Raw genomic sequence first — 25,536 nt, 5'->3', positions numbered from 1 at the left:
TCATAAAGATATAGTCATAAATGTGACCTCTACACTGTTAACAAGCTTTTCCTTTGATTTGACCTGGTGACCTAGATTTTGAGCCCAGATGACCCAATATCAAATTCGTCCAAGATTTTATTGAGAGTAACATTCTGACCAAGTTTCATAAAGATTGGGCCAAAATTGTGACCTCTAGAGTGTTAACAAGCTTTTCCTTTGATTTGACCTGGCGACCTAGTTTTTGAGCCCAGATGACCCAATATCGAACTCATCCAAGATTTTATTGAGGGTAACATTCTGACCAAGTTTCATTAGGATTAGGTCAAAATTGTGACCTCTAGAGTGTTAACAGTCAAATTGTTGACGACGGACGAACGACGGACACAGGGCGATCATAAAAGCGCACCTTGAGCACTTCGTGCTCAGGTGAGCTAAAAACAAGAAAGTAGGTCAAGGTCACAGTCAAGTGACATCATATTACTTGGGGTCATCAGGTAATTATAATTAAACAGTCCTGGAAAGAGGATCAGATGATTTTTTAAGTATTTTTCCTATGTAACTCGCATATTAACTAAGTGACCCCAGGACGGGGCCTCTTTTAACCCCAGGGGCATAGTTTGAACAATTTTGGTAGAGGACTACTAGACAATGCATCATACCAAATATCAAAAGCCTAGGTCGTATAGTTTCAGACAAGAAGATTTTTAAAGCTTTTTCCTATACGAAGTCTATATAAAACTTGGGACCCCCAGGGCAGGGCCTCTTTTCACCCAAGGGGTACAATTTGAACAATTTTGGTTGAGGACCATAAGACAATGCCACAAACCAAATATCAAAGGTCTAAGTGTTGTGGTTTCAGACAAGAAGATTTTTAAACTTTTTTTCCTATATAAGGCTATGTAAAACTTGGGACCCCCGGGGTGGGGCCATATTTGACCCTAGGGGGATAATTTGAACAATCTTGGTAGAGGACCACTAAATGATGCTACATACCAAATATCAAAGCCCTAGGCCATGTGGTTTTGTACAAGAGGATTTTCAAAATTTTCCCTATATAAACTATGTGACCCCCAGTGTGGGGCCATATTTGACCCTAGGGGGATAATTTGAGCAATCTTGGTAGAGGACCACTAGATGATGCTACATACCAAATATCAAAGCCCTAGGCCATGTGGTTTTGTACAAGAAGATTTTCAAAGTTTTCCCTATATGAGTCTATATAAACCATGTAACCCCCCAGGGCGGGGCCATATTTGACCCTAGGGGGATAATTTGAACAATTTTGGTAGAGGACCACTAGATGATGCTACACACCAGATATCAAAGCCCTAGGCCATGTGGTTTTGTACAAGAAGATTTTCAAAGTTTTCCCTATATAAGTCATTATAAACCATGTGACCCCCGGGGCGGGGCCATATTTGACCCTAGGGGGATAATTTGAACAATCTTGGTAGAGGACCACTAAATGATGCTACATACCAAATATCAAAGCCCTAGGCCATGTGGTTTTGTACAAGAGGATTTTCAAAATTTTCCCTATATAAACGATGTGACCCCCGGTGTGGGGCCATATTTGACCCTAGGGGGATAATTTGAGCAATCTTGGTAGAGGACCACTAGATGATGCTACATACCAAATATCAAAGCCCTAGGCCATGTGGCTTTGTACAAGAAGATTTTCAAAGTTTTCCCTATATGAGTCTATATAAACCATGTAACCCCCCAGGGCGGGGCCATATTTGACCCTAGGGGGATAATTTGAACAATTTTGGTAGAGGACCACTAGATGATGCTACACACCAGATATCAAAGCCCTAGGCCCTGTGGTTTTGGACAAGAAGATTTTTAAAGTTTTTCCTTTCGGTTGCCATGGCAACCAGAGTTCTGCATGGAATTCAATTCTTTGAATAATTTTGAAAGGGGACCACCCAAGGATCATTCCTGTGAAGTTTGGTGTAATTCTGCCCAGTGGTTTCAAGAAGATTTTTTTGGAAAATGTTGACGGACGCACGACTGACGACGGACTATGGACATTGAGCGGTCACAAAAGCTCACCATGAGCCTTTGGCTCAGGTGGGCTAAAAAAAGTCCAATAACTCAGCACTATATTTTTCTGAAAGAATCTAACATGCACCACGCACAAGTAAGGTTGGTACTGATCACGTGTGTGGAGTTTCATTAAATTGTGTGCAATGGTTCGAGAGATTAGGCATGCACAAGATTGCATATGCAGACTCTTGGGTATATAGCACAGTAACAAAATATTTATCTAAAAGAAAACATAACATGCACCAAACACAACTAGGGTTACTCCTATCATGTGTTGTTTCATTAAATTGTGTGCATGGGTTCAGGAGATTAAGCGTGCACAAGATTGCATATGCAGACTCTATGTATATAGTATAGTAACAATAAACAGTCACGCAACTATGCAAAAAAAAATTCTGAAAGAACCTAACAGCACAACTGCTATTGTTACTGACCACTTGTGTGAAGTTAAATTGTGTTAAGGCGATAAGGAGAGTTGGTGCGCACAAGATTGTAACTACAGACGGACAGACAGACAACCTGAAACCAGTATACACCCCTTACAACTTCGTTGTTCGAGGGGTGGTGGATGTACAAATATCTGGTTTATAAAGGGTACCACCATTCTGTTCCTTACAGAAAAGAAGAAAACAGCAGTTTGAGTGGATAACAATTTATTATCATACCTTGGAAATTACTTCTAATATGCCCAGTAACATTATATATTATTATCATACAATAACAATCCCTTAGAAAGCAATATACAAGTCAATCAGAATACACTGTTTTCTAGCTATTTTAATGAGTTCTTGATACAATATATCTATAATTGTAATACTAGGAACAAAAATCACATCAGACTTTATAATACAGGAAGATACATTCTTCAAAAAATAAACGAAAATATGAATTTTCAATCTGAAAATAAATGATCATTGATTAGAACAGTTCAGAAGATCAGTTAAATTCAGAGTTAAATCACATGAGCTGATTATGCTGCACTTTCAATTTTATCAACAGGCAGTGCTTTTTTGTTTTCAATTTAAATATATCAAACTTACTATCTACTGATTAAGCCATTCATTTTACAGCATACTCATACATTTACTTTTACAGTAAGGAAATGAATTTTTATAAGCTTTCTGTGTAAACTTGTTTTCAAATTCTTTGTAACAACAGTCTGCTATATTGACTGTGTGTAATGTAATCACATGAATACAGAACAAGGCAGTCTGAAAGAGCTATATCCCCCGCCGCTGTTATGGATAGTGAAAGGGCTGATCATTTGACCAAAGTTTCAAGAAAATCCTTCAAAATGTTTAGGAGATACAGAGTGGACACAAAATGGAAGGCTCAATCCTTTGACCTTGAGTTGTGACATCGACCTTGAGCCAACATAGCTGACTCATGAGTTCTGCACATTGTCTTGACGAGGTGATCATTTGACCCAAGTTTCATGAAAATCCTTCAGGGGGTTTTAAGTTCACAATTGTTATGGACAGACAGATGGAGACCATTCCTATAACCCCACACCACTTGTGGTGGGGGATTAATAAATACTGTTTAACCAATTTGCACTTGCACAAACAAAAACCTGAACTCTAGTCAGTTTCTATAACCTGAAACATTCTAAACAAATAGCGACAAATAAATTGGAAAATAATACAATTTTAGGACCCCCCCCACCCCCTTTTTCTCCACCCCTAGATTTGTTATAATATTAAATAACCATCCTGAGTAAATGGATATTCTAGTACATGCTAATATAGAATATGTTATATCATTTACTTAATGACAATAAGATATATCGTTAGTAAGACCTATTTCAAAATAATGTAGGTATCCACTAATGATATACACATGCATTCATACAAATACAGTAGCTAATTTGTTATCCAAATGCACTTATGTAATAGTTTGTTCATATTTGCCGAAATAAAATGGAGGTGATACTGCACATCACAGCCAGTTTTCTGTCATTCCATTTAAGGTGACAGGATAAACACATTCAAAATGGCTGCTAATGCTTAAAGCACACATGCTTTTTAACACATGGTTTCACTGAAGAAAATTAACAGACCCTATTCATTCAGATTATACCCTGATCCTTGGTAAATCTGATCATATTATATATGTACAACAATTCCTTAAATCAGATACTTGTTAAGCACACAGAAAACTGTCATTTATCACTTGAATACTGTAAAATGAGAAATTTTCATGAGTTTTCTTTATATTCATTAATTTGTCGGTATTCTCCAAACGAAATAGTTGCGAAAATGTTACTATTGTAATGAGTAAGTCTTGATACCTAACAAATTTGCCAAATATCGTGAATAGCCTATCGTGCAAACATTTAGCCTAATGAAAATATCTGATTTTACTGTATATAGGTTTGTCAAAAATCGTTTGTACTACAGCCATACAACACTAAATCATCAGCTAAAACTGTTTGCATGATTCAAAGAAGCTTAGCAAAAACAAGAAATATATACATTCAATGCACCAAGATTGCTATTGCCAAACATGTAAGTTGCATAATTCTATAAACTATGCCAATTCAACTGCTTCTGTCAAAAACCGCAAGTATTTAAATAAATTGCTTAAATACAAAAATACTAATTCAATGAGCAGCAGCTACACTTGATTTATATTTAACTTTTTGAATATCCTTAAGTCATCGAAGCATGAAACTGTAAATCAAACTTTAAAAACAAGTTAGTAGTTACTTTTCTTTCTTACAGTCCTTAACTAGAGCACTCACTTGGAAGTGATTTATACCACCAGCATGCAGGTCCACGGGCCCATAACTCTGCAATGCCTCAACTGATATTTAAAATAAAATGATGTTGAGCACACAAACACACTTATTAAACACAGATTATGTGTAGAAGTATGGAAGTATTTGGTGCTGAAAATATTTTGAAAAGAAACTACATGACATAGCAGGCAGATCTTAAGACGACTCCTAAATACCCGCCCCCTTAGACGTGTTTAGGTATAACTAGAAAATGCTTTTGTAAAAAAGCGCATGTCTCCCCCAATGCAAAGTCCTATAGGCAAGAAGTCAATAGGGGTCAGGAGCGAAAGTCAAAGAGACACTGATGGTTGGCTGCAATAGGGATAATCTACTTGGCATGTCCAGTCATCCCGCTAAATTTCAACACTCGTGGCCTAGTGGTTCTCAAGTCACTGTTCAGGCTCCTGTGACCTTGACCTTTGATCAAGTGACCTCAAAATAAATAGGGGTCATCTACTCTGCATGTCAAATCATCCTATTAAGTTTCAACATTGTAGGTCAAGTGGTTCTCAAGTGTTTTCCAAAAAATGATTTTACATGAACAGGCCACTGTGACCTTGACCTTTAATAGACTGATCCCAAAATCAATAGGGATCGTCTACTCTGCATGTTCAATCATCCTATGAAGTTTCAACATTCTGGGTCAAGTGGTTCTCAAGTTATTGATCGGAACTGGTTATCAATGTTCAGGCCCCTGTGGCCTTGACCTTTAACAGAGTGACCCTAAAATCGTTAGGGTTCATCTACTCTGCATGACCAATCATCCTACGAAGTTTCATCATTCTGGGTCAAGTGGTTCTCAAGTTACTGACCGGAAATGGTTTTCAATGTTCGGGCCCCTGTGACCGTGACCTTTCTCAGAGTGACCCCAAAATCGTTAGGGGTCATCTACTCTTTATGACCAATCATCCTATGAAGTTTCAACATTCTGGGTCAAGTGGTTCTCAAGTTACTGACCGGAAATGGTTTTCAATGTTCAGGCCCCTGTGACCTTGACCTTTAATGGAGTGACCCTAAAATCGATAGGGTCATCTACTTTGCATGTATAATCATTCTATGAAATTTCAACATTCTGGGTCAAGTGGTTCTCTAGTTATTGATCAGAAATGGTTTTCAATGTTCAGGCCCCTGTGACCTTGACCTTTGACGGAGTGATCCCATAATCAATAAGGGTCATCTACTCTTTATGACCAATCATCCTATCAAGTTTCAACATTCTGGGTCAGGTGGTTCTCTAGTTATTGATTGGAAATGGTTTTCAATGTTCAGGCCCCTGTGACCTTGACCTTTGATGGAGTGACCCCAAAATCAATAGGGGTCATCTACTCTTCATGACCAATCATCCTATGAAGTTTCAACATTCTGGGTCAAGTGGTTCTCTAGTTATTGATTGGAAATGGTTTTCAATGTTCAGGCCCCTGTGACCTTGACCTTTGACAGAGTGACCCCAAAATCAATAGGGGTCATCTACTCTTCATGACCAATCATCCTATGAAGTTTCAACATTCTGGGTCAAGTGGTTCTCTAGTTATTGATCGGATATGGTTTTCAATGTTCAGGCCCCTGTGACCTTGACCTTTGACAGAGTGACCCCAAAATCAATAGGGGTCATCTACTCTTCATGACCAATCATCCTATGAAGTTTCAACATTCTGGGTCAAGTGGTTCTCTAGTTATTGATCGGAAATGGTTTTCAATGTTCGGGCCCCTGTGACCTTGACCTTTGCTGGAGTGACCCCAAAATCAATAGGGGTCATCTACTCTTCATGACCAATCATCCTATGAAGTTTCAACATTCTGGGTCAAGTGGTTCTCTAGTTATTGATCGGAAATGGTTTTCAATGTTCAGGCCCCTGTGACCTTGACCTTTGATGGAGTGACCCCAAAAACAATAGGGGTCGTCTACTCCAGCAGCCCTACAACCCTATGAAGTTTGAAGGTTCTAGGTCAAATGGTTCTCCAGTTATTGCTCGGAAATGAAGTGTGACGTACGGACGGACGGACGGACGGACAGGGCAAAAACAATATGTCTCCTGGGGGAGACATAAATATACAACTTGTCTCAAGATTATTATATTCTCCTAATAAATGATATATTTTACAGATGTCCTTATGTACAACATAAAGATTTTCTTGGATAGTATGACTGAAAGAAAAAAAAAAGAGAAATTCAAAAAGTAATCTCTTCAAGGTCAAATGAACATGGTAATGCTAAACTATTTGAAAGAACACTAAAAGTTCAACATTCTCACACTGCAGTGATGTTTGGTTGTTTTTATAATTCAATTCATTTTTTTGACCGACTGACACTGATGCCTGGTTTGACACTGACATACACGTGTCCTTGTCTTATTTGATGGTTGGAATGTTTATTAATTTGAGCTGTCTGCAAATTCCAAAAAGTACTGTCTAAACAATCTGTTTCAAGATTTTTGTAGTTTTGCACCTAAAAATGCAGTCTGCAGTCACTGTATTTCGGTCAATGGAACAAGGGTGCATGATGACTTTAAATGATGTGGAACACTTGTAAAACACATTTACTACAATCAAACATACATTTCTGAACAAGCCTGCAATGTTTTGAAGAAAAAAATATGCCAAGAAAAACAAAAATACAAAGATTCTTCAATTTTTCTGCAAAAAAAGAGAAGTGAAAATAAGGGGGAAAAAACAGCAACAAAACATCACATACTTACAGTAAAATACATCTCATTATCTAATATGGTAGAAAGAAAAAAATATATATATTCTATTTGTTTAACTTACTGAAACATCCCTTAATTTACAAAACAAAAACAAAAGTATAATTCTACCTTCTCTGGATACGTTTTTTTATAAGAAACCTGTAAAAGTGTAAATATTTAAGTTAATTCTACCTGCTCTGGATGCGTTTTTTTTTTTTAATAAGAAACATGTAAATATTTAAGTACAACATGGTAAAACAAATAACTTTTAAAACTTTGAACCAGCTAAAGATAAGCAAATTGGAAGGTTTTATATAGAAAGTTCAAAAATAAAATAGATGTTTTCAAATAAGCCAAATAACAATAAGTCCTAATACAAGATAAAAGATAGCAAATAGATGTATACATACACAACAACTACAACAATATAAAAGATCATTATAGCAAGAAAAATAGCACTTCTGCTTATTATGGCAAATTATTAAAAAATGATAAATTTTAGTAAAAGGCAAATTTTGTAAAGAAAAAAAACAACAACATCTGCACCAAATCAAGCAAATCTTAACAAGTTTTAAACAGCAAAATTGTATACATATTCTATGACTAGCATATCATTTTCTAGAACTGGACATACCAATGAAACAAACATTATGCAGTAAATCGGCAAAATACTGTTTGATATTTGATATCTCGCACTGAAAATACTAAAATTTTCATACACTAAAGTCTAAAGGAATTTTATTTCTTTTAAATGTATATTATACATGCAAATATTGCCTGGGAAGCTAACCACTGATGGAAGAATTCTTAAAACATAACATTAAGCATTGAAATTAATCTGTAACCAAGCTGGGAACTGACACCATTGATTAAATTGTCCATTACCTCGGTGATGGTAGACACAACTGTGACTTAAAGTGTGTGTGAATTCACTTTGACTTTAACGGCAAGCATCTTATCCCCTCGTGTCTATTTAGACGTCATTTACTACATAAATAAAATATACTGTAGCATTTCTTTAATTAAGTGACAAAAATTATTTCATAAATTTCGAAATATATCAGAAAATTTAATACCCTACTTCAAATAATATCCTAAAGAAAAAATACTATTTTTTTTACTGACAAATTATTCATGTACTGTACACAAACTTGGTAAATTTGACTGTCAAGAATGTTTTAAGCGTGAAAATTGACAGTGCATCTAAGTCGTAAAGAAGAAAAGGAGCACTCATTTAGCAGGTAATTCATGTAGGTACCACAATCACATCAACATGTGAAATGAGTGAATGGAGAGACATGTATACCAGAAGGATATCTGAGGTAGCAGGCAGAGGATTTTAATGCCAACAAGAGAAGCGATGGTAAGTCAAAATATTGATCAAATAAGCCAGACAATAAATATAGACAATATTTCACACTGAAATCGAATTCATGATCAAGAAAATATTCAGTCCCCTAGCCTATCATTATCCTCAGTGTCTGTACAGAACTGTAGTTCAACATCAAGCAATATATAACAGTTTGTTGCAAAGTCAGAAACTCTGAAATCCTGCTATTTGACGGCATAAGTATGTCCGCATTAAACGTCTGCTGCATTCTAATTAATTGTAATTATAAAGTAAATTGAAATAAACTGGAAATACCAGTTATATGAATTTTTACTAACATGGAATTAATTGTCACATGAATTTTTTTTTATATAATGTGAATTAATTAATGCAAGAACTTTAAAGCATTAAAATAAACTGTTCCAAGGATTCAAATGTATAAGTAAGGTCATAAAAGTCAGAGAAATAAGTATTCATCTATACAAAACTCACTACACAGGTCTTTAACAAAGAAGATTTGATCATTTCTAGTCATGCAAACTATTAAGTCCTGGTCATTCTATAAGGTATGGTCAGCAGGTTCAAGAGAGAATTCTCTGAAATCATCCAATATGCATATAAGGATAGAAAGATTGTATGTGTATTTTGGCATGAGGTAGCTATAGCTAGATATATATACGATGTTGCTTCAAATACCTACTCTTTGGTAACTGCAGTGAAAATTCAAGGTTGCAAGACTTATGAAGACTGAAACGAAATAAAATAACCAATCAAAATAATTTTCGTATACGCCTGTACAAAAATTCCTTGAACTACTTGACCAGCCCTCGATTAATCTTTACTTGATACATTTTACATCCTAATCTCATAAGCTGCTATATAACTCATTAACATATCATTTAACAGTGTATCCAAGTCCTTAAAACTATGGCAACAGCTTTTTTCTTCAAATTGTCAACAACTGATTGAACTTAACATGATTATACTGGCCTCATTTCTTTTTAGATGAGGTTTGAATATTTAAGCCAGTCGTTTTTGTTGCTGGCTGTGTGGGTGCAGCAGGCCTAGCGGTTCCTGTTGTCGCACCAAACCTAGACTGTACACTAGGTGCAGGGGCTCTAGATGCTGCTGTGGCACCCACATTAGACTGGGCAGTGGAGGTTGTTTGTGGCCTTACTAGAGGCCTTACTGGAGTCACCTTTGGTTGAGCTGTGGGCTGCGTTGCTGGTACCGACTTTGGCTGTGTTGCTGGTACCGACTTTGGCTGTGTTGCTGATACAGAGGGCTTTGGCTGTGTAACTGGTGCAGATGGCTTTGGTTGTGGGGCTGGTGCAGCAGGCTTTGGTTGTGGGGCTGGGGCAACAGGCTTTGCCTGTGGGGCTGGGGCAACAGGCTTTACCTGTGGGGTTGGGGCAACAAACTTTGACTGTGGGGCTGGTGCAGCAGGCTTTGCCAGTGGTGCTGGGGCAACAGACTTTGCCTGTGGGGCTGGGGCAACAGGCTTTGGTTGTGGGGCTGGGGCAGCAGACTTTGCCTGTGGGGCTGGGACAGTAGGCTTTACCTGTGGAGCTTCTTTTTTAACTGGCTGTTTAATTGGAGGCGGTAGTTCTTCAGCTGCTGTTGATGACACCTCTGGCTTTATTTCTGATGTAGCTTCTGGTCTGGGCTTAGAATTTGTCGCTGACTTTGGAGTGAAAGGACTTGCCATGGTTACAGGAGTCGGGGCTGGTTCACTTGTATTTAGAGTCTCATCAATCTTTTTCTGAATGTTCTCGAAAGAATCTTGACCAAGGTAGTCTATCTGACCTACAAACACATTAAGTTAATATTTAAGTAGTGGCCCTGTATGGATTAATGGCTCTCCTGGTATCAAAAAGAGGTAGATTTACAAGTTACTGAAATAGTACAAAAGCATAATTAATAACACAGAAAATGAAGATTATTACATACTCATATCTATTCACCGTTAAGTTACACTGGTACCAGAAACGTCAATATTTTTCCATACACTGATGCCTGAATTTCATATCGGGTGCGTGACGTAATTCAGTGTGTGTTGTTGCACTATTTTTTTTTCTATTTAGTTCAGTATTGTCAATCCTATTGTCAGGCTATTGAACAAATTTATGATATTTACATTATATTTATAGGTGTAGATGCGTATGTAATAAAAAGGTTATCTTTGCATCGGGAAATGTGCACTCGTTCTTCAGCGGAAGAATATTGCGCTCCTAAAGTCGCGCAATATTTCCGCTGAAGAACTCGTTCATATTTCCCGATACAAAGCTAATAAGCTATAATTATGGGTCCACTACCTTATGTAAAACAGCTCCCATTCACAGAGATGTTTGAAATACCTTATTAAGGTGTTCAAAAGTCAGGATTCAAATTCAAACAGTCATGCTGGGACTTAAACAATGGTATGTTTCTGCCAAACATGTATGCCACTCAAGTCATGGCACCTTTGATCATTTAGTAGGATTTGCCAAATTCATTTCACCGTGTATATCCAGTAACACCAGGATGCACAAATAACAGATCGTTAGCACAAAATATAACACTAAAATGCGCAAACACATGGTGGAAATCGCCACTGAAGGACCACACAGTGAGTAAACTGGCCAGTATCTTTTGTGCTTTACAGAGTGGAAACAATTGAATACATGCAAACGGCTGTGAAGACATTGTGCTTCAATCGGAAATGTGTAGATTCTCTTGAAAATCATTGGTTTCAAGATCATTCGTGAGAACGACAACCTGGGAACCATTTTTAAAGGCGGATTTAGTGTTTCGTTGGTATTCACTGATACAGTGATGAATATTTTACCTCATTTTATAGGTAGTCGGGTAGATAATTTCATGAGTCAAAGGACTTATGACATTTAATAATGAAAGGGAATAGATTTAATGTGTTTTATGCACTTATGAGGTAACACAGAGATATGTGCATGGAAGACCAGAGTAACACCAAAAACAGGATTTTTGAGTGTCAAACCATTGAATCATAATTCGGTATAGTAGTGGTTTTAACTTGCGTTTACCCTACGTTTCAGGTTTCTTCATTCATATAAAGTACAATTGCTGTATTTTAGATGTCATTAGGGATGGTATAACTTATTACCATTGTTGTGTTAGGCCAATGGGTTGTACCTGTGGGGATTTAATGTGGATTACCAACGAAACACTAAATCCGCCTTCAAAATGGTCCCCAGGTTGTTATTCTCATGAATGATCTTGAAAACCAATGATTTTCTAGAGAATCTACCTATTTCCAATTGAAGCACAATGTCTTCACAGCCGTATGCACGTATTCAACAATTGTTTCCACTCTGTTTAGCACAAAAGATATTGGCCAGTTTACTCAACGTATGGTTCTTCATCGGCAATTTCCACCATTTACTTGCGCATTCTAGTGTTACAGAATGATCTGTTATTTGCGCATACTGGTGTTACTGGATATACAAGGTGCATTTGGTCAACTTACCAGAACATCTATCTAACAGTTGATATTTTCTTTGACCAATCAATTTTGTTTGTTTCTTTGTTTGTTTTGTTGGGTGTAACGTCGCACCGCACAATTATAGGTCATATGGCGACTTTCCAGCTTTAATGGTGGAGGAAGATCCCAGGTTCCCCTCCGTGCATTATTTCATAACAGGCAGGCACCTTGGTAGAACCACAGACCTTTCGTAAGCCAGCTGGATGGCTTCTTCACATCAAGAATTCAATGCCCCAAGTGAGGCTCGAACCTACATATATGAGGGGCAAGTGATTTGAAGTCAGAGACCTTAACCACTCAGCCACAGAGGCCCTAATCAATTTTAAAAAACAGCACATTTGCATGACTTCATAAATTAAGTCTTTCAGCAAATTTGCAAGACTTTGTCAAATGTGTAACATAACATCTGTCCAACTTGTGTCTTTGGTTAATGGTAAAACAGAACATGTGCCTAAATTATGACTTTTGACTATCAAAACATTTGTATAAATTAACACATAATCTTTGGTCAACTGTAAAACAAGCTATTTTCTTTGGTCAGTTGTAAACCAGATCATTTCTTATACTAGGGTTTTGAACTTGTTATTGTTAGAATGTTAAACTGACACAGATAGTCACACCTTGTAGCTAGCCTCATAGGTTGCTTGCCCTACTGACAAAGTGTAAACCTTTAGTAAGTCTGTAATGCTGTTGTTAACAGGCTGGAAAACACATGATGGTTAGAGCTTGGTAATTACTAGAATTGAAACTGTTTCAAGCAGTATTGGCCTAGACTGTTTCAAGCAGTATTGGCCTAAGACTGTTTCTGGCAGCATTGGCCTAAACTGTTAAGCAGTATTGGCCTAGACTGTTTCAAGAGTATTGGCCTAGACTGTTTCCAGCAGTTTTGGCCTAGACTGTTTCCAAAAGTATTGGCCTAGACCATTTTCAGCAGTATAGGCCTAGCCTGTTTCAAGCAGTATTGGTCTAAACTGTTTCCAACAGTATTAGCCTAGACCATTTCCTGCAGTACAGCCTAGACTGTTTCCAGCATTACCCACCTGACTGTTTCAAGCAGTATCAACCTACACTTGAAGTTTGGGGGCTAATTATGACACCTGCCATGGGCTCTGATTCAAATAAATTGTTGTCTCAATTCCAGGTTTGGATTTTTGCCAACTACCCAATTTTCATCAACTACATAATGTTTAATGTGAAACATTTACTTTCTAACATTACTTACCTCTTTCCCAATTAAGTTTCCGCTGTGCATCAGAGAGTGGCGTGGCTGGAGAGGGAGCACCATGGACTGTCATTGTGGCTAGTTCTCCAGCAAGACCAATCTAAACATAAAACAAACTCTTAACTTCAAAACAATTTAAATATTTTTTCAACATATCAAATTTACTGAATTCAGTATTATTGGCATACAAATATGACTGAATTAGTCATCTTTACAAGATGTGTATGTATTGAGAAATACTAGAATAAATGTGAACAGACATTTTAAACAGATGAAAATTAGTTATAAACAGTGCAACTTAACTTTGTACAATCAGTAGTTCCTTTGGAGTAAAAGTAAATCATTAAATTAAAACAAAAATATGGAATCCGGTTTACTAAAGCCTATCTTTAAACAAAAAAATTGCCATCTTCAAATTCCTCCACTGTCAATACTAAAATGCTTTAACAAAGGTTCTATAGATGTTTTTTAAACAATTTACATCACTGAAATACAATTATGCTTTAGTAAGTAGGCAAAAAAATTAATATCAATACTATATTTTTAATCAACACAGAAAAAAACTAGAGTTGTCACAGGAGTGACGAATTATACCCCCACAATATGGCCTTATCACAGAACTAAGCCAATGTCACAGCTGAACTTGCTTGACCTTTGATCTACTAACCTCAAAATCAATAGAGGTCATCTGCTGGTCATGATCAACCTCCCTATAAAGTTTCATGATCCTCGGCCCAAGCGTTCTCAAGTAATAGTCCGGAAAAGGTTTAAATGACCTTTGACCTTTGGAACCCAAAATAATTATGGGTCATCTGCTGGTCATGACCAACCTCCCTATTAAATTTCATGATCATAGTCCCAAGCGTTGTGAAGTTGTTCTCCGAAAACCGTTTAAGTGTTCCGGGTAACTGTGACCTTGACCTGTGACCTGCTGACCTCAAAATCATTAAGGGTCATCTGCTGGTCATAACCAACCTCGCTATCAATTTTCATGATCCTAGGCCCAAATGTTCTCAAGTTATCATCCGGAAACCGTTTAACTGTTTCGTGTTATTGTGACCTTGACCTTTGACCTACTAACCTCAAAGTGGAACATGACCTGTATTTAATCATGTTACACCAGTGTACAAAAATTTAAGATCCTAGACCCAAGCGTTCTCAAGTTATCATCTTGAAACCGTTTAATTGTTCCGAGTCACTGTGACCTTGACCTTTGACCTACAAACCTCAAAGTCGAACTTGACCTGTATTTCATGAGGTTATATCTGTGTACCAAAAATTATGATCCTAGGCCCAAGTGTTCTCAAGTTATCATCCGGAAACCATTTAACTGTTCCGAGTCACTGTGACCTTGACCTTTGACCTACAGACCCCAAAGTCGATCTTGACCTGTATTTCATGATGTTACACCTGTGTACCAAAATATATGATCATAGGCCCGAGCGTCCTCAAGTTATCATCCGGAAACCGTTTAACTGTTCAGGGTCACTGTGACCTTGACCTTTGACCCTAAATTCGAACTTGACCTGTATTTTCTAATGTTACATCTGTGTACCAAAAATTATTTAAATCAGTCAAGCCTTTCAGGAGTTATCATCCGGAAACCACCAAAACCAACGGATCGACCCCTGACCGCCAAGCTCACTTCTATATACCCTCCCCCAAACTTCGTTTTGTGGGGGTATAATAAATCGTTCATAAAACAAGTGAAAAGAAGTATTGCTGGACAATACAAAGTCTCCTACTGGATAAAGACATCTCAATGATTGCTTATAACTCTTTACTGCTTTTATTAATTTCCACAAACTGATAGTACCTGCAATTAACTGTAAAGAATCAATATAGAAATAAACTGAATTGTAAAAAAATAAATTGTAAAAAAAAAGTAAGTTGAATTTTCGAGTAAAAGGGAAGTACTAAAAAAATGAAGGAAATTAGCTCTTAAAAATTTTAAATTATAAAGGGAAATAATTCTGTAAAGTTTCCTGTTGTTAACTTGGTAAAGGATTTATGTTTTTTTCTGGTGTTTGATTGAAAATGTAAACAAGTTTTACAACAAGGGTGCCATAGTCACACAATACGCCCGTTGAGAGCTTGTTGTCTTTCTTGTATCTGACCTTTGACCTCAAAGTGTGACCTTGACCTTAGACCTAGGGACCTGGTTCTTGTGCAAGACACTCTGTCTCATGATGGTGAACAACTGTGCCAAGTTACATTAAAATCCCTCCATGCATGAAGAAGAAATGCTCTGAACGATGTTCTCATTCTTGTATCTGAACTTTGACTTATAAGTGCGACCTTGACTTTAGACCTAAGGACCTGATTCTTGCCTATGACACTTCGTCTCATGATAAGTTACCCCAAAATCTCTTCATGCATGAAGAGGAAATGCTCCAGACAATGTTATTCTTGAATTTGACCTTTGACCTTTAAGTGTGACCTTGACCTTAAACCTAGGGACCTGGTCCTTGCACATGACACTCTGTCTCATGGTGGTGAACATTTGTGCCAAGTTACATCAAAATCCCTCCATGCTTGAAGAAGAAATGCTCCAGATAAAGTTTGTGGACGAAGTCCGCCCGCCCGCTAAGGGTTCCCATAATACATCCCATCTTTCAGACGGGTGTATAAAGTCATCTCTGACCTAAAATCTTTGAACTTGACCAGAGTTAGGTGCCTAGGTCTTGCAGGCATATCACCTTGTTTATTAAATTCTTAAATTAAAATTTTAATCAATGGATAAAAAAGAAACAAGAGGGCATAATGGCCCTATATCGCTCACCTGTTATCATTGCACTTAGGACAGAAAGGTCAAAAAATCATAATCAAGATCAATCAAAAGAGTCATGAGTAAATATAGTTGAAATTTTCTTAAAGGTACAGATATGTCAAAATACACCTAAAAATTGGAGGTACCATCCATGTTGTACCACAGAAAAGTGGTCTCGGTTTTTCCCTACAGCCAGTAATAAAGAAGTTACTAAATAAGCTATTTATAGTAACATAAAATAAAGTAACCCTGGGACTGGGTCAATTTGACCCTGGGGGGGTCAAGATTTGAATTTTTTTTGTAGAGGTCCACTAGGCAATGCTACATGTGAAATATCTAAGCTCTAGGCTTTCTAGTTTATTTTTAGAAAATTTTGAAGATTTTTCTATGTACAATCAAGTAACCCCATGGGGCGGGATCAATTTGACCCCGGGGTCATGATTTGAACAAATTTTGTACAAGTCTACTAGGCAATGCTACATGTCAAATATCTTAAGATCTAGGCCTTTTGGTTTATTTTTAGAAAATTTTTGAAGATTTTCCTATGTAAAATCAAGTGACCCCTGGGGCGGGGTCATGATTTGAACAAATTTTGTAGAGTTTCACTAGGCAATGCTACATGTGAAATATCTAAGCTCTAGGCCTTCTGGTTTATTTTTAGAAAAATTTTGAAGACTTTACTATGTAAAATCAAGTGACCCCTGGGGCAGGGTCAATTTTGACCCCGGGGTCATGATTTGAACAACATTAGTAGAGGTCCACTAGGCAATGCTACATGTCAAATATCTAAGGCTTCTGGTTTTCAAGAAGATTTTTTTAGAAACTGGTGACGGATGACGTACTACGCACGACGGACACCAAGCGGTCACAAAAGCTCACCTTGTCACTTTGTGACAGGTGAGCTAAAAATGTGGACAAGAATAATAACCTAAAACCTTTGAACTCTTTGACCTTTGACCAAGGACTTGTGTCTAGTACATCATGTTGTCTTACTATGGGAAACACAAGTGATACATTAAAATCAAAATCCCTTGACTGGTAGCAGAATAATTAACTGGACGAGAAATGGGTCCTATTAACCTATGACCTCAGTATGAGCTCTGTGATGGAGCTTTGAGTATCACATATCAACTCATGATAGAGAACATTTGTTGCAAGTTAAATCAAATTCCATGATGGATGGTCAGACAGACAGACAGATGAGGAGCAAACATACAGTCCCAAAAACTGGTTTTGGACCATTATTAAACACTAACAATTATCCAAAGAAACAATGAAGATAACATTGTATAACTTATTAAATTAACAGTTAACAAAACATTGAGTGCATGCATTTAAGATATAGTCAATCAAAAGATAGCTTGCCGAAATATGAAACACATGGTTGCTAAACATTTGGTCAAATAGTTTATATAATTTGAATGGATTCTGATGACTAAAGGTGTGTTTGTATTTCTGGGTGAATATTTATAACTTTCCAATTAGTCATGTTTTCATAAGAACAAGCGATCATGTCCTATACTGACAATATTCAGGATTTGGACTTTTGCAAAATTTCATTTTGTTAGAGTTTCTTTCTTCAAATAAACATATACAAGCAGTTTTATCATAAGATTATTAATGATGCAGAATTTCAAACATAATTTACATAAAACAATCAAATGCCAACATTATGTATGAAGAATTTCTGCATTCTAAAAATACATTCAATACCTCTCAATAGCCAATCCTCTAGTCCTGTTAAAATTTCACAAATAGCATCATTATCCATCTTGTACCAGACACACTTTATTGTATTAATTATACTGCTTTTTTGGTTCAAAACCACATTGCTCAGGGCAAGTGTTTCTAAGTCAGTGACCTTAACCTCTCAGACAATTCCCTTTTTTATTCCACAGTTCTGCTTTTCAATATAAAGATTTTATCAAAGTCTCCCAAACTCTAACCTGTTCATACTTTAACAAGAGTTTGTATTAAAATACAAAATAATACTTAACTTTAATGTGTAACTTTAAACGAGTTAAACATGAGTCTGCTAACATGAAAAATGAATTTGTTATTCCAAATGAGGGAAAAATATACTTGATGCAATATCTAAGTTAACCAAACCAGGCAATAATATCATATCAGACATCTCTTTTATAATGACACATCTCTTTTCTGTCAATACCAATCCCATCTCTTCCACTCCCATAGAATTTCTTTCCTAAATTTATACCTAAAAGAAGTTGTCTCTAGCAGTAAGTGCCTGAAGGAAGGATAAGGTTTAACCATTTATTAAGTCTGGAAAATATAAAATGCAAAATTTAACTTACAGAAGAGTTTTCTTCTTCATTATTTGTTGGACTAGAAGAGGTATACTTCTCAGTTTCATTAATACTGTTTTCTTTTGATTCTGGCTCTGAATTAGTTTTTAATGCTTCTGATTTAGATTCTTCAATTTTGTGTGTGACTGTGAAATCTGGGGGTTTGGGATCTGGTCCTTTCATTCCTTTCTCCCATCCCTCAGTGATCCACGGAGCACTGAATGTTCCTGGCGGAGGTTTTGAAGGGTTAATGTGTGAAATTGGTTCCTCTGCATAATGCGATTCTAATTCTGAATAACTTCTTGGAATGACAGTCATTTCAACAATTTTTTCTTCTTCAAGAATTTTTTCAGTTCCATTACATTCAGAATCATCCTTATCTACTTCATAGAACAAATTGCCGACATCAGGAGGTTTATATGGAAAAACTACGGGAATAGTCTCTTCCACAACTGGCGGCTTGTGTTCTACATTCTCATGTGACGCACTATCTCCATTGCTATGTTCAGGCTCATCTCGTACAGGAGGTGGCCATGGAGCGAAAAGTGCCTGAAAATGAATCGAGAAAATATGGCAGACAGAGACAGAAAGACAGACAAGCACACAGACAAATAAGATAGAGAGAAAGAACAAAACCACATCAAAGACTGTAAGCTTAAGCACATAAAAACCAACAGATGCTGCCATATAATTCTCAGACTCATTCCAGTTCCACCTTTTTGCAAGTCATGGATTAGATCACATTTTTGCTAACTGATATTTTGATAAGGCCTCTTGAGTTACACTTGAAAGCTGTGTTAATCAAAATTAGTGCAAACTTTACCAATGGATTTTAACGTATTGAGTTGTTAAGAGTTGGTTAAGTCGTTGCATCTTCCAAAAAAATGGAACAAACTATTTGTGCTTTCTTTGGTTTCTCCTAAATTCTGAGTGTCCTATAAGCAATTTCTTAATGGAAAATGCATTCAATCTACAGATAAATTCTGGTCTATCAATGAGACAGAACCAGTCACATGGAATATGGCTTACCAGATATATTAGGGATATGTGATGCTATTGTCTGGGTTATGTTTTGTTAGAACATGCAAGTATGTGGGAGTGTAATTTTCAAACCCAGCATTTCCATGTTGTGTGCACAGTCAATGAATTAAATATGTGTTTAAAGTATGCTGTGTAAGTGCTCCCAAAGATGCTAAGAAATGAACAATATTTCAAGTGAATGATTGTAACTGGCTACCGGAAGACTGGGTTGACAAGCTGCAAACAGGTAAAGATCCTCTCACCTGTCTGAGAGAACAAAGTTTAAATTCTTTCTATTTTTAGCTCTGGCAGTGCTTCAATGAAATGAAGCCAAATCTTTCAAACAAACTTGTTTCTGTTGGGCTGCAGAGTCTAATCAACAATATTCTCTTTTTATTTTTTTTTGGTAACTACCCAGCTATTACCCTAGCAGAATAGCACTGGTGTCCCCTCGGGCATTTCCTTCATGCACAGACCCACTAACCTTCCACATGCCAGCTTCATAGCTTCCTCACATGAAAGAATTACATCCTGAGGCTGGTATCCAACTCACAGCACTGAGGGGCAACTGATCTGAAGCCAACAGCCATGACCACTCAGCAAAGGGGGCTCCCAAACTGGATTAAGTTTCGTATTCAACAAAAATGTTGATTCATCTGTCTCCATTTTCAGCCCTGGAAGTCAAACACTCCTCCACACTGCCTCCTAGTATAATGGAGTGGAAACTTGCCAACACTTGAGAGGTCAATGCAAAGATACTCCAGACCAAGTTTAATGAAGGTGTATCTATTGCTTTAACAGTAATTCATTTTACAAACTAGAAGATGCTTTTGTTGAAAAGCACATGTCTCCCCCAAAGCATAGTAGTAATAGGCAAGAAGTCAATAGGGGACAGGATCAAAAGTTAATTTGTTTAACTTCGCACCGACACAATTGTAGGTCATATGGCGACTTTTCAGCTTTGATGGTGGAGGAAGACCCTAGGTGCCCTTCCGTGCATTATTTCATCCCGAGCAGGCACCTGGGCAGAACCACCAACCTTTCATAAGCCAGCATACACGGAGGCCCCCGTGCAAATGTCAAAGAGACACTGATGGCTGGCTTTGTGACTGACATGCACTAGAGGATCATCTACTTGGCATGTCCAATCATCCCATGACGTTTCAACATTCTGTGTCAAGTGGTTCTCAAGTTATGGACTGAAAATAGTTTTCCATGTTCTGACCATTCAGGAACAGTCTTCCATGTTCTGGCCTCTGATCATAAAGGAATTGGGGTCATCTACTCTGTAAGTCCAATCACCCTTTGATCGTCAAAACAACATGGTCATCTACACCATAATCCATATCACCCTATGAAGTTAGAAGGTTCTAGGTCAAATGGTTCTCTAGTTATTGATCGGAAATGAAGTGTGACTGATTGATGGATGAACAGGGCAAAAACAAAGTCTCCCCCAAAGGGGGGAAACATAATTAAGCTCATTCAGAATCTTTTCTATGTTAAGTGAAAAGCATTTGAATGACCTTGATAAATCCACCAGAAACATCAAGCAAGTCACAAATGCATACAAATGTATATCTATAGCAAACAAGAGCTGTCACTAATGGTGACAAATGCCCCCGCGGCACCTTGACCTTTGACCTAGTGACCTTGACATTTGACCTTGTGACCCCAAAGTCAGTAGGGGTCGTGTACTCAATACGTACTATCAGCACGCGAAGTTTGAAGGTCCTGGGTGCAGTGGTTCGCGAGTAAAGTGCCTTCATGCAAAAAGTTAACATTGGCCCCTGTGACCTTGACCTTTGACCCCAAAGTCAGTAGGGGTCGTGTACTCGATAAGTACTATCAGAATGCGAAATTTGAAAAAAAAAGGTCCTGGGTGCAGTGGTTCGCGAGTAAAATGCCTTCATGCAAAAAGTTAACGCTGGCCCCTGTGACCTTGACCTTTGACCTGGTGACCCAAAAGTCAGTAGGGGTCGTGTACTCAATAAGTACTATCAGCATGTGAAGTTTGAAGGTCCTGGGTGCAGTGGTTCGCGAGTAAAGTGCCTTCATGCAAAAAGTTAACGTTGTGACGAACAAACTAACAGACAGACAGTTGAAAACTAACATGCCTCCCTTCGGGGGCATAAAAAGATGGCAGAAGCTGTCAAAGAAATTGGATGACAAGCAGCTCATGAGAAGAAAATTGGTGAATGTGGCAGCTCATGAGTAGAAAACTGTCAAATGAAACTGGTCGTATTGCAGCTTATCAAAAAGAAAACAGAGCCATATAAAAGTAGTAGCTCATGAGCAGAAAACTGTTAACAGAGGTTTATAAAAGTGATAGCTCATGAGTAGAAAACTGTCAACAGAAATTAGTCTATATGGCATCTTATGAGGAGAAAACTCAACAGAGGTTAGTGAATGTGGCAGCTTATTAGTAGAAAACTGTCAACAGAAATTGGTCCATGTTACAGCTCATGAGAAGAAAACTGTCAACAGAAATTGGTGAATATAACAGCACATGAGAAGAAAACTGTCAACAGAAATTGGTGAATGTGGCAAATCAGGAGAAGAAATTATATTATCAACACTGATTGGAAACAGTTGCAGCCTATGAGAAAAATTGTGGACACTGACTGGTGATTATGGTATTTATGAGAAGATATTGTCAACAGCTTGGTGAATGTAATAGATCATGGGAATAAACTGTCACTATTCACGACTGTCCAGGCTTTTCATTAGAAAAGGTGAATGTGGCAGTTCATGAGAATGAAATTGTTAATAAAACTTGTGAGATCAAGGGAAGTTTTTTGTTTTTGTTGTTACCAACACATGTACCAATTCATACGGAGACTTCCAGCTTTTGGTGGTGAAGGAAGACCCCAGGTGCCCCTCTTTGTATTATTTCATCATGGGCAGACACATGGGTAGATCCATAAGCCAGCTGGATGGCTTCCACACATGAAGAATTCTACTCCCTAAGTCAGGCTCATACCCACATCGATGAGGGGCAAGTGATTTGAAGTCTGCAACCTCTAATTCAAGGAATGAACTGGTGAACAAAGCAGTTCAGATATAATTGTTAACATAATTTGGTGAATGTGGCAGTTCATAAGAAATGGCAAATTTGGAAATCAAACACTTATCAAAAGAAATTGCGGAATGTGGCAGTTCATGAAAAAAGTTGTTAACAAAGATTGGTAACGAGGCAAGTCACAAGAATATATCCACTTCGTAACTCACAAAACAGCGGGAAATTTGGCAGTTCATGAGAACTTCACTTACCAGAGTACTACCGAAAAAGTTTGAACACACTTGGCTTGAACAACGACTCAACTTTGACCTAGATGGCAGTTTTCTCCAGTTGCTATCATTCAAAATGAAGCTACCTTTAACCAAAACTTGTATAAAACTTCTGACAAGGTCTGAATATCGTTGTGCAAACACTACATCTGCTACAACCTTGGTTTTCCTCATTTTACCTACTGGTCTAATCAACCTCAGTTGTACAGTAACAAGATCTCATATACACCTCCACCTATGGTGAACTAACAAAGAACAAGCAACTAAACTAGACTACCCCTCACTAAATGTTCGTCATCATTTTCAGTAACTAGGTTATTTAGACTGAGCTAATGCACACCAATAACTGCTGTAGGTATGCCCTTGTGGTACTAGGTTTTGTTGAGTTTTTTTTATTTATATTGACATCAAAAGGGTAATATGGCAACTTTCCAGCTTTTGATGAGATGGTCTAGTAATATTTAAAACAAGAGGGCCAAGATGGCCCTTGATCGCTACCGTAGTAACACACCATAACAGTGTAAATATGTTAGACCTTGTGACCCAGTTTTTGATACCACATAATCAAGTTTTCAAGGAGATACCCATTCTGACCAAGTATCATGAAGATTGGAGCAAAAATGCGGCCTCTAGAGGGTAAACAAGATTTTTCTTCAATTTGGCCTAGTGACCTAGTTTTTGACCCAACCTGACCCAATATTTCACCCATCCCTGATTTCAGGGAGACAAATATTCTGACCAATTTTCATCAAGATAGGACAAAAAATTTGGCCTCTCATGTGTCAACAAGCATTTTCTTTGATTTGACCTAGTGACCTAGTTTTTTGACCCCACATGATACAGATTTAAAATCATCAAGATTTCATGATAACAAACATTCTAACAAAGTTTTATGAAGATTTAATCAAAAATGAGTCCCCTAGAGTGTAAACAAGCTTTTTCTTTGAATTGACTTGGTGACCTAGTTTTCAACCCACTAACCCAGATAAAAACTGGTCTGAGATTTCATGGAGAAAAAACATTCTAACCAAGTTTCATGCACATCAAATAAAAATGCAGCCCCTATTGCATACACAAGATTTGACCAGGTGACCAATATTCTAACTTGACCAAGATTTCATCAAGATCATTTTGATGAAATTTCACGACTATCCAGGTAAAAAAAATGCAGCCCCTATTACACACACACAATTTTTCTTTGATTTGACCGGGTAACTTAGTTTTTGACCCTAGATGATCCATATTAAAACTTGACCTAGATTTCATCAATACAATCATCCTGATTTCCCTTTGATTTGGTCTAGTTACCTAGTTTTTGACTCCACATGACCCAGATCAAAACTTGGCCTAAAGGTCATCAAGACAAACATTCTGACCAAGTCTTATGAAGATAGGATCATAAACGTTGCCTCTAGAGTGTTAAAAAGCTTTTCCTTTAATTTGATCAAATGACCTAGTTTTTTTACCCACATGACCCAGATTTGAACCTGACCTAATAATCATCAAGATAAACATTCTGACTAAGTTTCAAAAGATAGGGTCATTAATGTGGCATCTAGAGTGTTAACAAGCTTTTCTTTGATTTGACCCAATGACCTAGTTTTTTACCTCATGACCCAGATTCATACTTGACCTTGAAGTCATCAAGACAAACATTTTGACCAATTTCATGTGTCTCAAACTTAAACTGTGGACTCTTTAAGAGTGTTAACAAGATTTTCCTTTAATCTGGCCTACTGTTTTTGACCCCCAATGAACCAGTTTTAAACTCAAGACAAACATTCTAAGTTTCATAAAGATTGGGTCACAACTGTGGCCTCTAAGAGTGTTAACAAGGCAAATGTTGACGCAAGACAATGACCGGCCACCTCGTGCTCTAGTGAACTAAAAAATGTGAGCCATTGACTGAACCACTGACTTCCATTAGTCAATTTAAGAGCGTTCTCACATGAAAGATTTCAGTTTGTTTTGTTTAATGTTAATAACACCATTTTTCAACAGTATTTCAGTTATGTAATGGCTGGCAGTTAACCTAGGTGTTCCTGGATTCAGTACCAGTACAAACCTGTTCTCCTTCAGTAACTGCCAACTTTCCCACATGAATCAGAGGTGGAGGATGAATGATTTCAGACACAATGTCTTCTATTAAATCGTCAGGGAGAACATAACATCAACACCCCGCAATCCATAGATCTGCACTCTCCCTATTGAGCTAAGAAGGCTAATTGACAAGCTGGGTTTGGAGGTGTCTGATGTCAGCAACCTTAACAACTTGACCATTACGGCCCTTGTATACTTTCCATTCAAAAATACATTTTCATAAATATTTGATCAAATTCTGTCCTTACAAAAATCTATTTTAGAGTATTTCTTTGATTTATATTTGTTGTGCAAAATAAATAAATCTGACATAACTTGTAAGATGAGGCCTGTAATTGAGAAAAAGACTAGGCGTGACTCTTCCTAAAATATAGCTATTCAACCTACAAGACAGGACCAGGAGTTATTTGTTTGTCTGTTTGTTTTGGGTTTAACACCAGCGCTCCTGGATTCTGTACCACTACAAACCTGTTCTTCACAGTAACTGTCAACTTCCCCACAGGAATC

General features: G+C 37.4%; 1 protein-coding gene and 1 long non-coding RNA gene across 7 annotated transcripts in view; one reads left to right on the top strand and one right to left on the bottom strand.

Annotated features, from left to right (window-relative positions):
* The first annotated feature begins 4,415 nt into the window (after positions 1-4,415).
* On the top strand, positions 4,416-7,484 carry LOC128558576 (uncharacterized). The gene is made up of 2 exons (XR_008371730.1): positions 4,416-5,008; positions 6,853-7,484. It is a non-coding gene; the product is annotated as an uncharacterized LOC128558576 (long non-coding RNA).
* A 212-nt stretch (positions 7,485-7,696) lies between these two features.
* Positions 7,697-25,536, bottom strand: part of LOC123554257 (glycogenin-1-like) — a 64,168-nt gene continuing 46,328 nt past the window's right edge. For 4 of the 6 annotated variants that reach the window (XM_045344266.2, XM_045344264.2, XM_045344265.2 and 1 more), the window contains 3 exons: positions 18,631-19,170; positions 13,546-13,645; positions 7,697-10,630 (listed from right to left, as the gene is read on the bottom strand). In XM_045344266.2, coding sequence (XP_045200201.2) covers positions 9,816-10,630; positions 13,546-13,645; positions 18,631-19,170 — 1,455 coding nt within the window. In that variant the 3' untranslated portion in view covers positions 7,697-9,815. The remainder of the gene's footprint in view (positions 10,631-13,545; positions 13,646-18,630; positions 19,171-25,536) is intronic. The other 2 variants (XR_006686980.2, XM_045344269.2) reach the window with 2 other exon arrangements.

The sequence above is a fragment of the Mercenaria mercenaria genome, chromosome 7 (genome assembly GCF_021730395.1).
Source record: "Mercenaria mercenaria strain notata chromosome 7, MADL_Memer_1, whole genome shotgun sequence".
NCBI lineage: Eukaryota > Metazoa > Mollusca > Bivalvia > Venerida > Veneridae > Mercenaria > Mercenaria mercenaria.
This window is presented reverse-complemented; position numbering and strand designations above follow the sequence as displayed.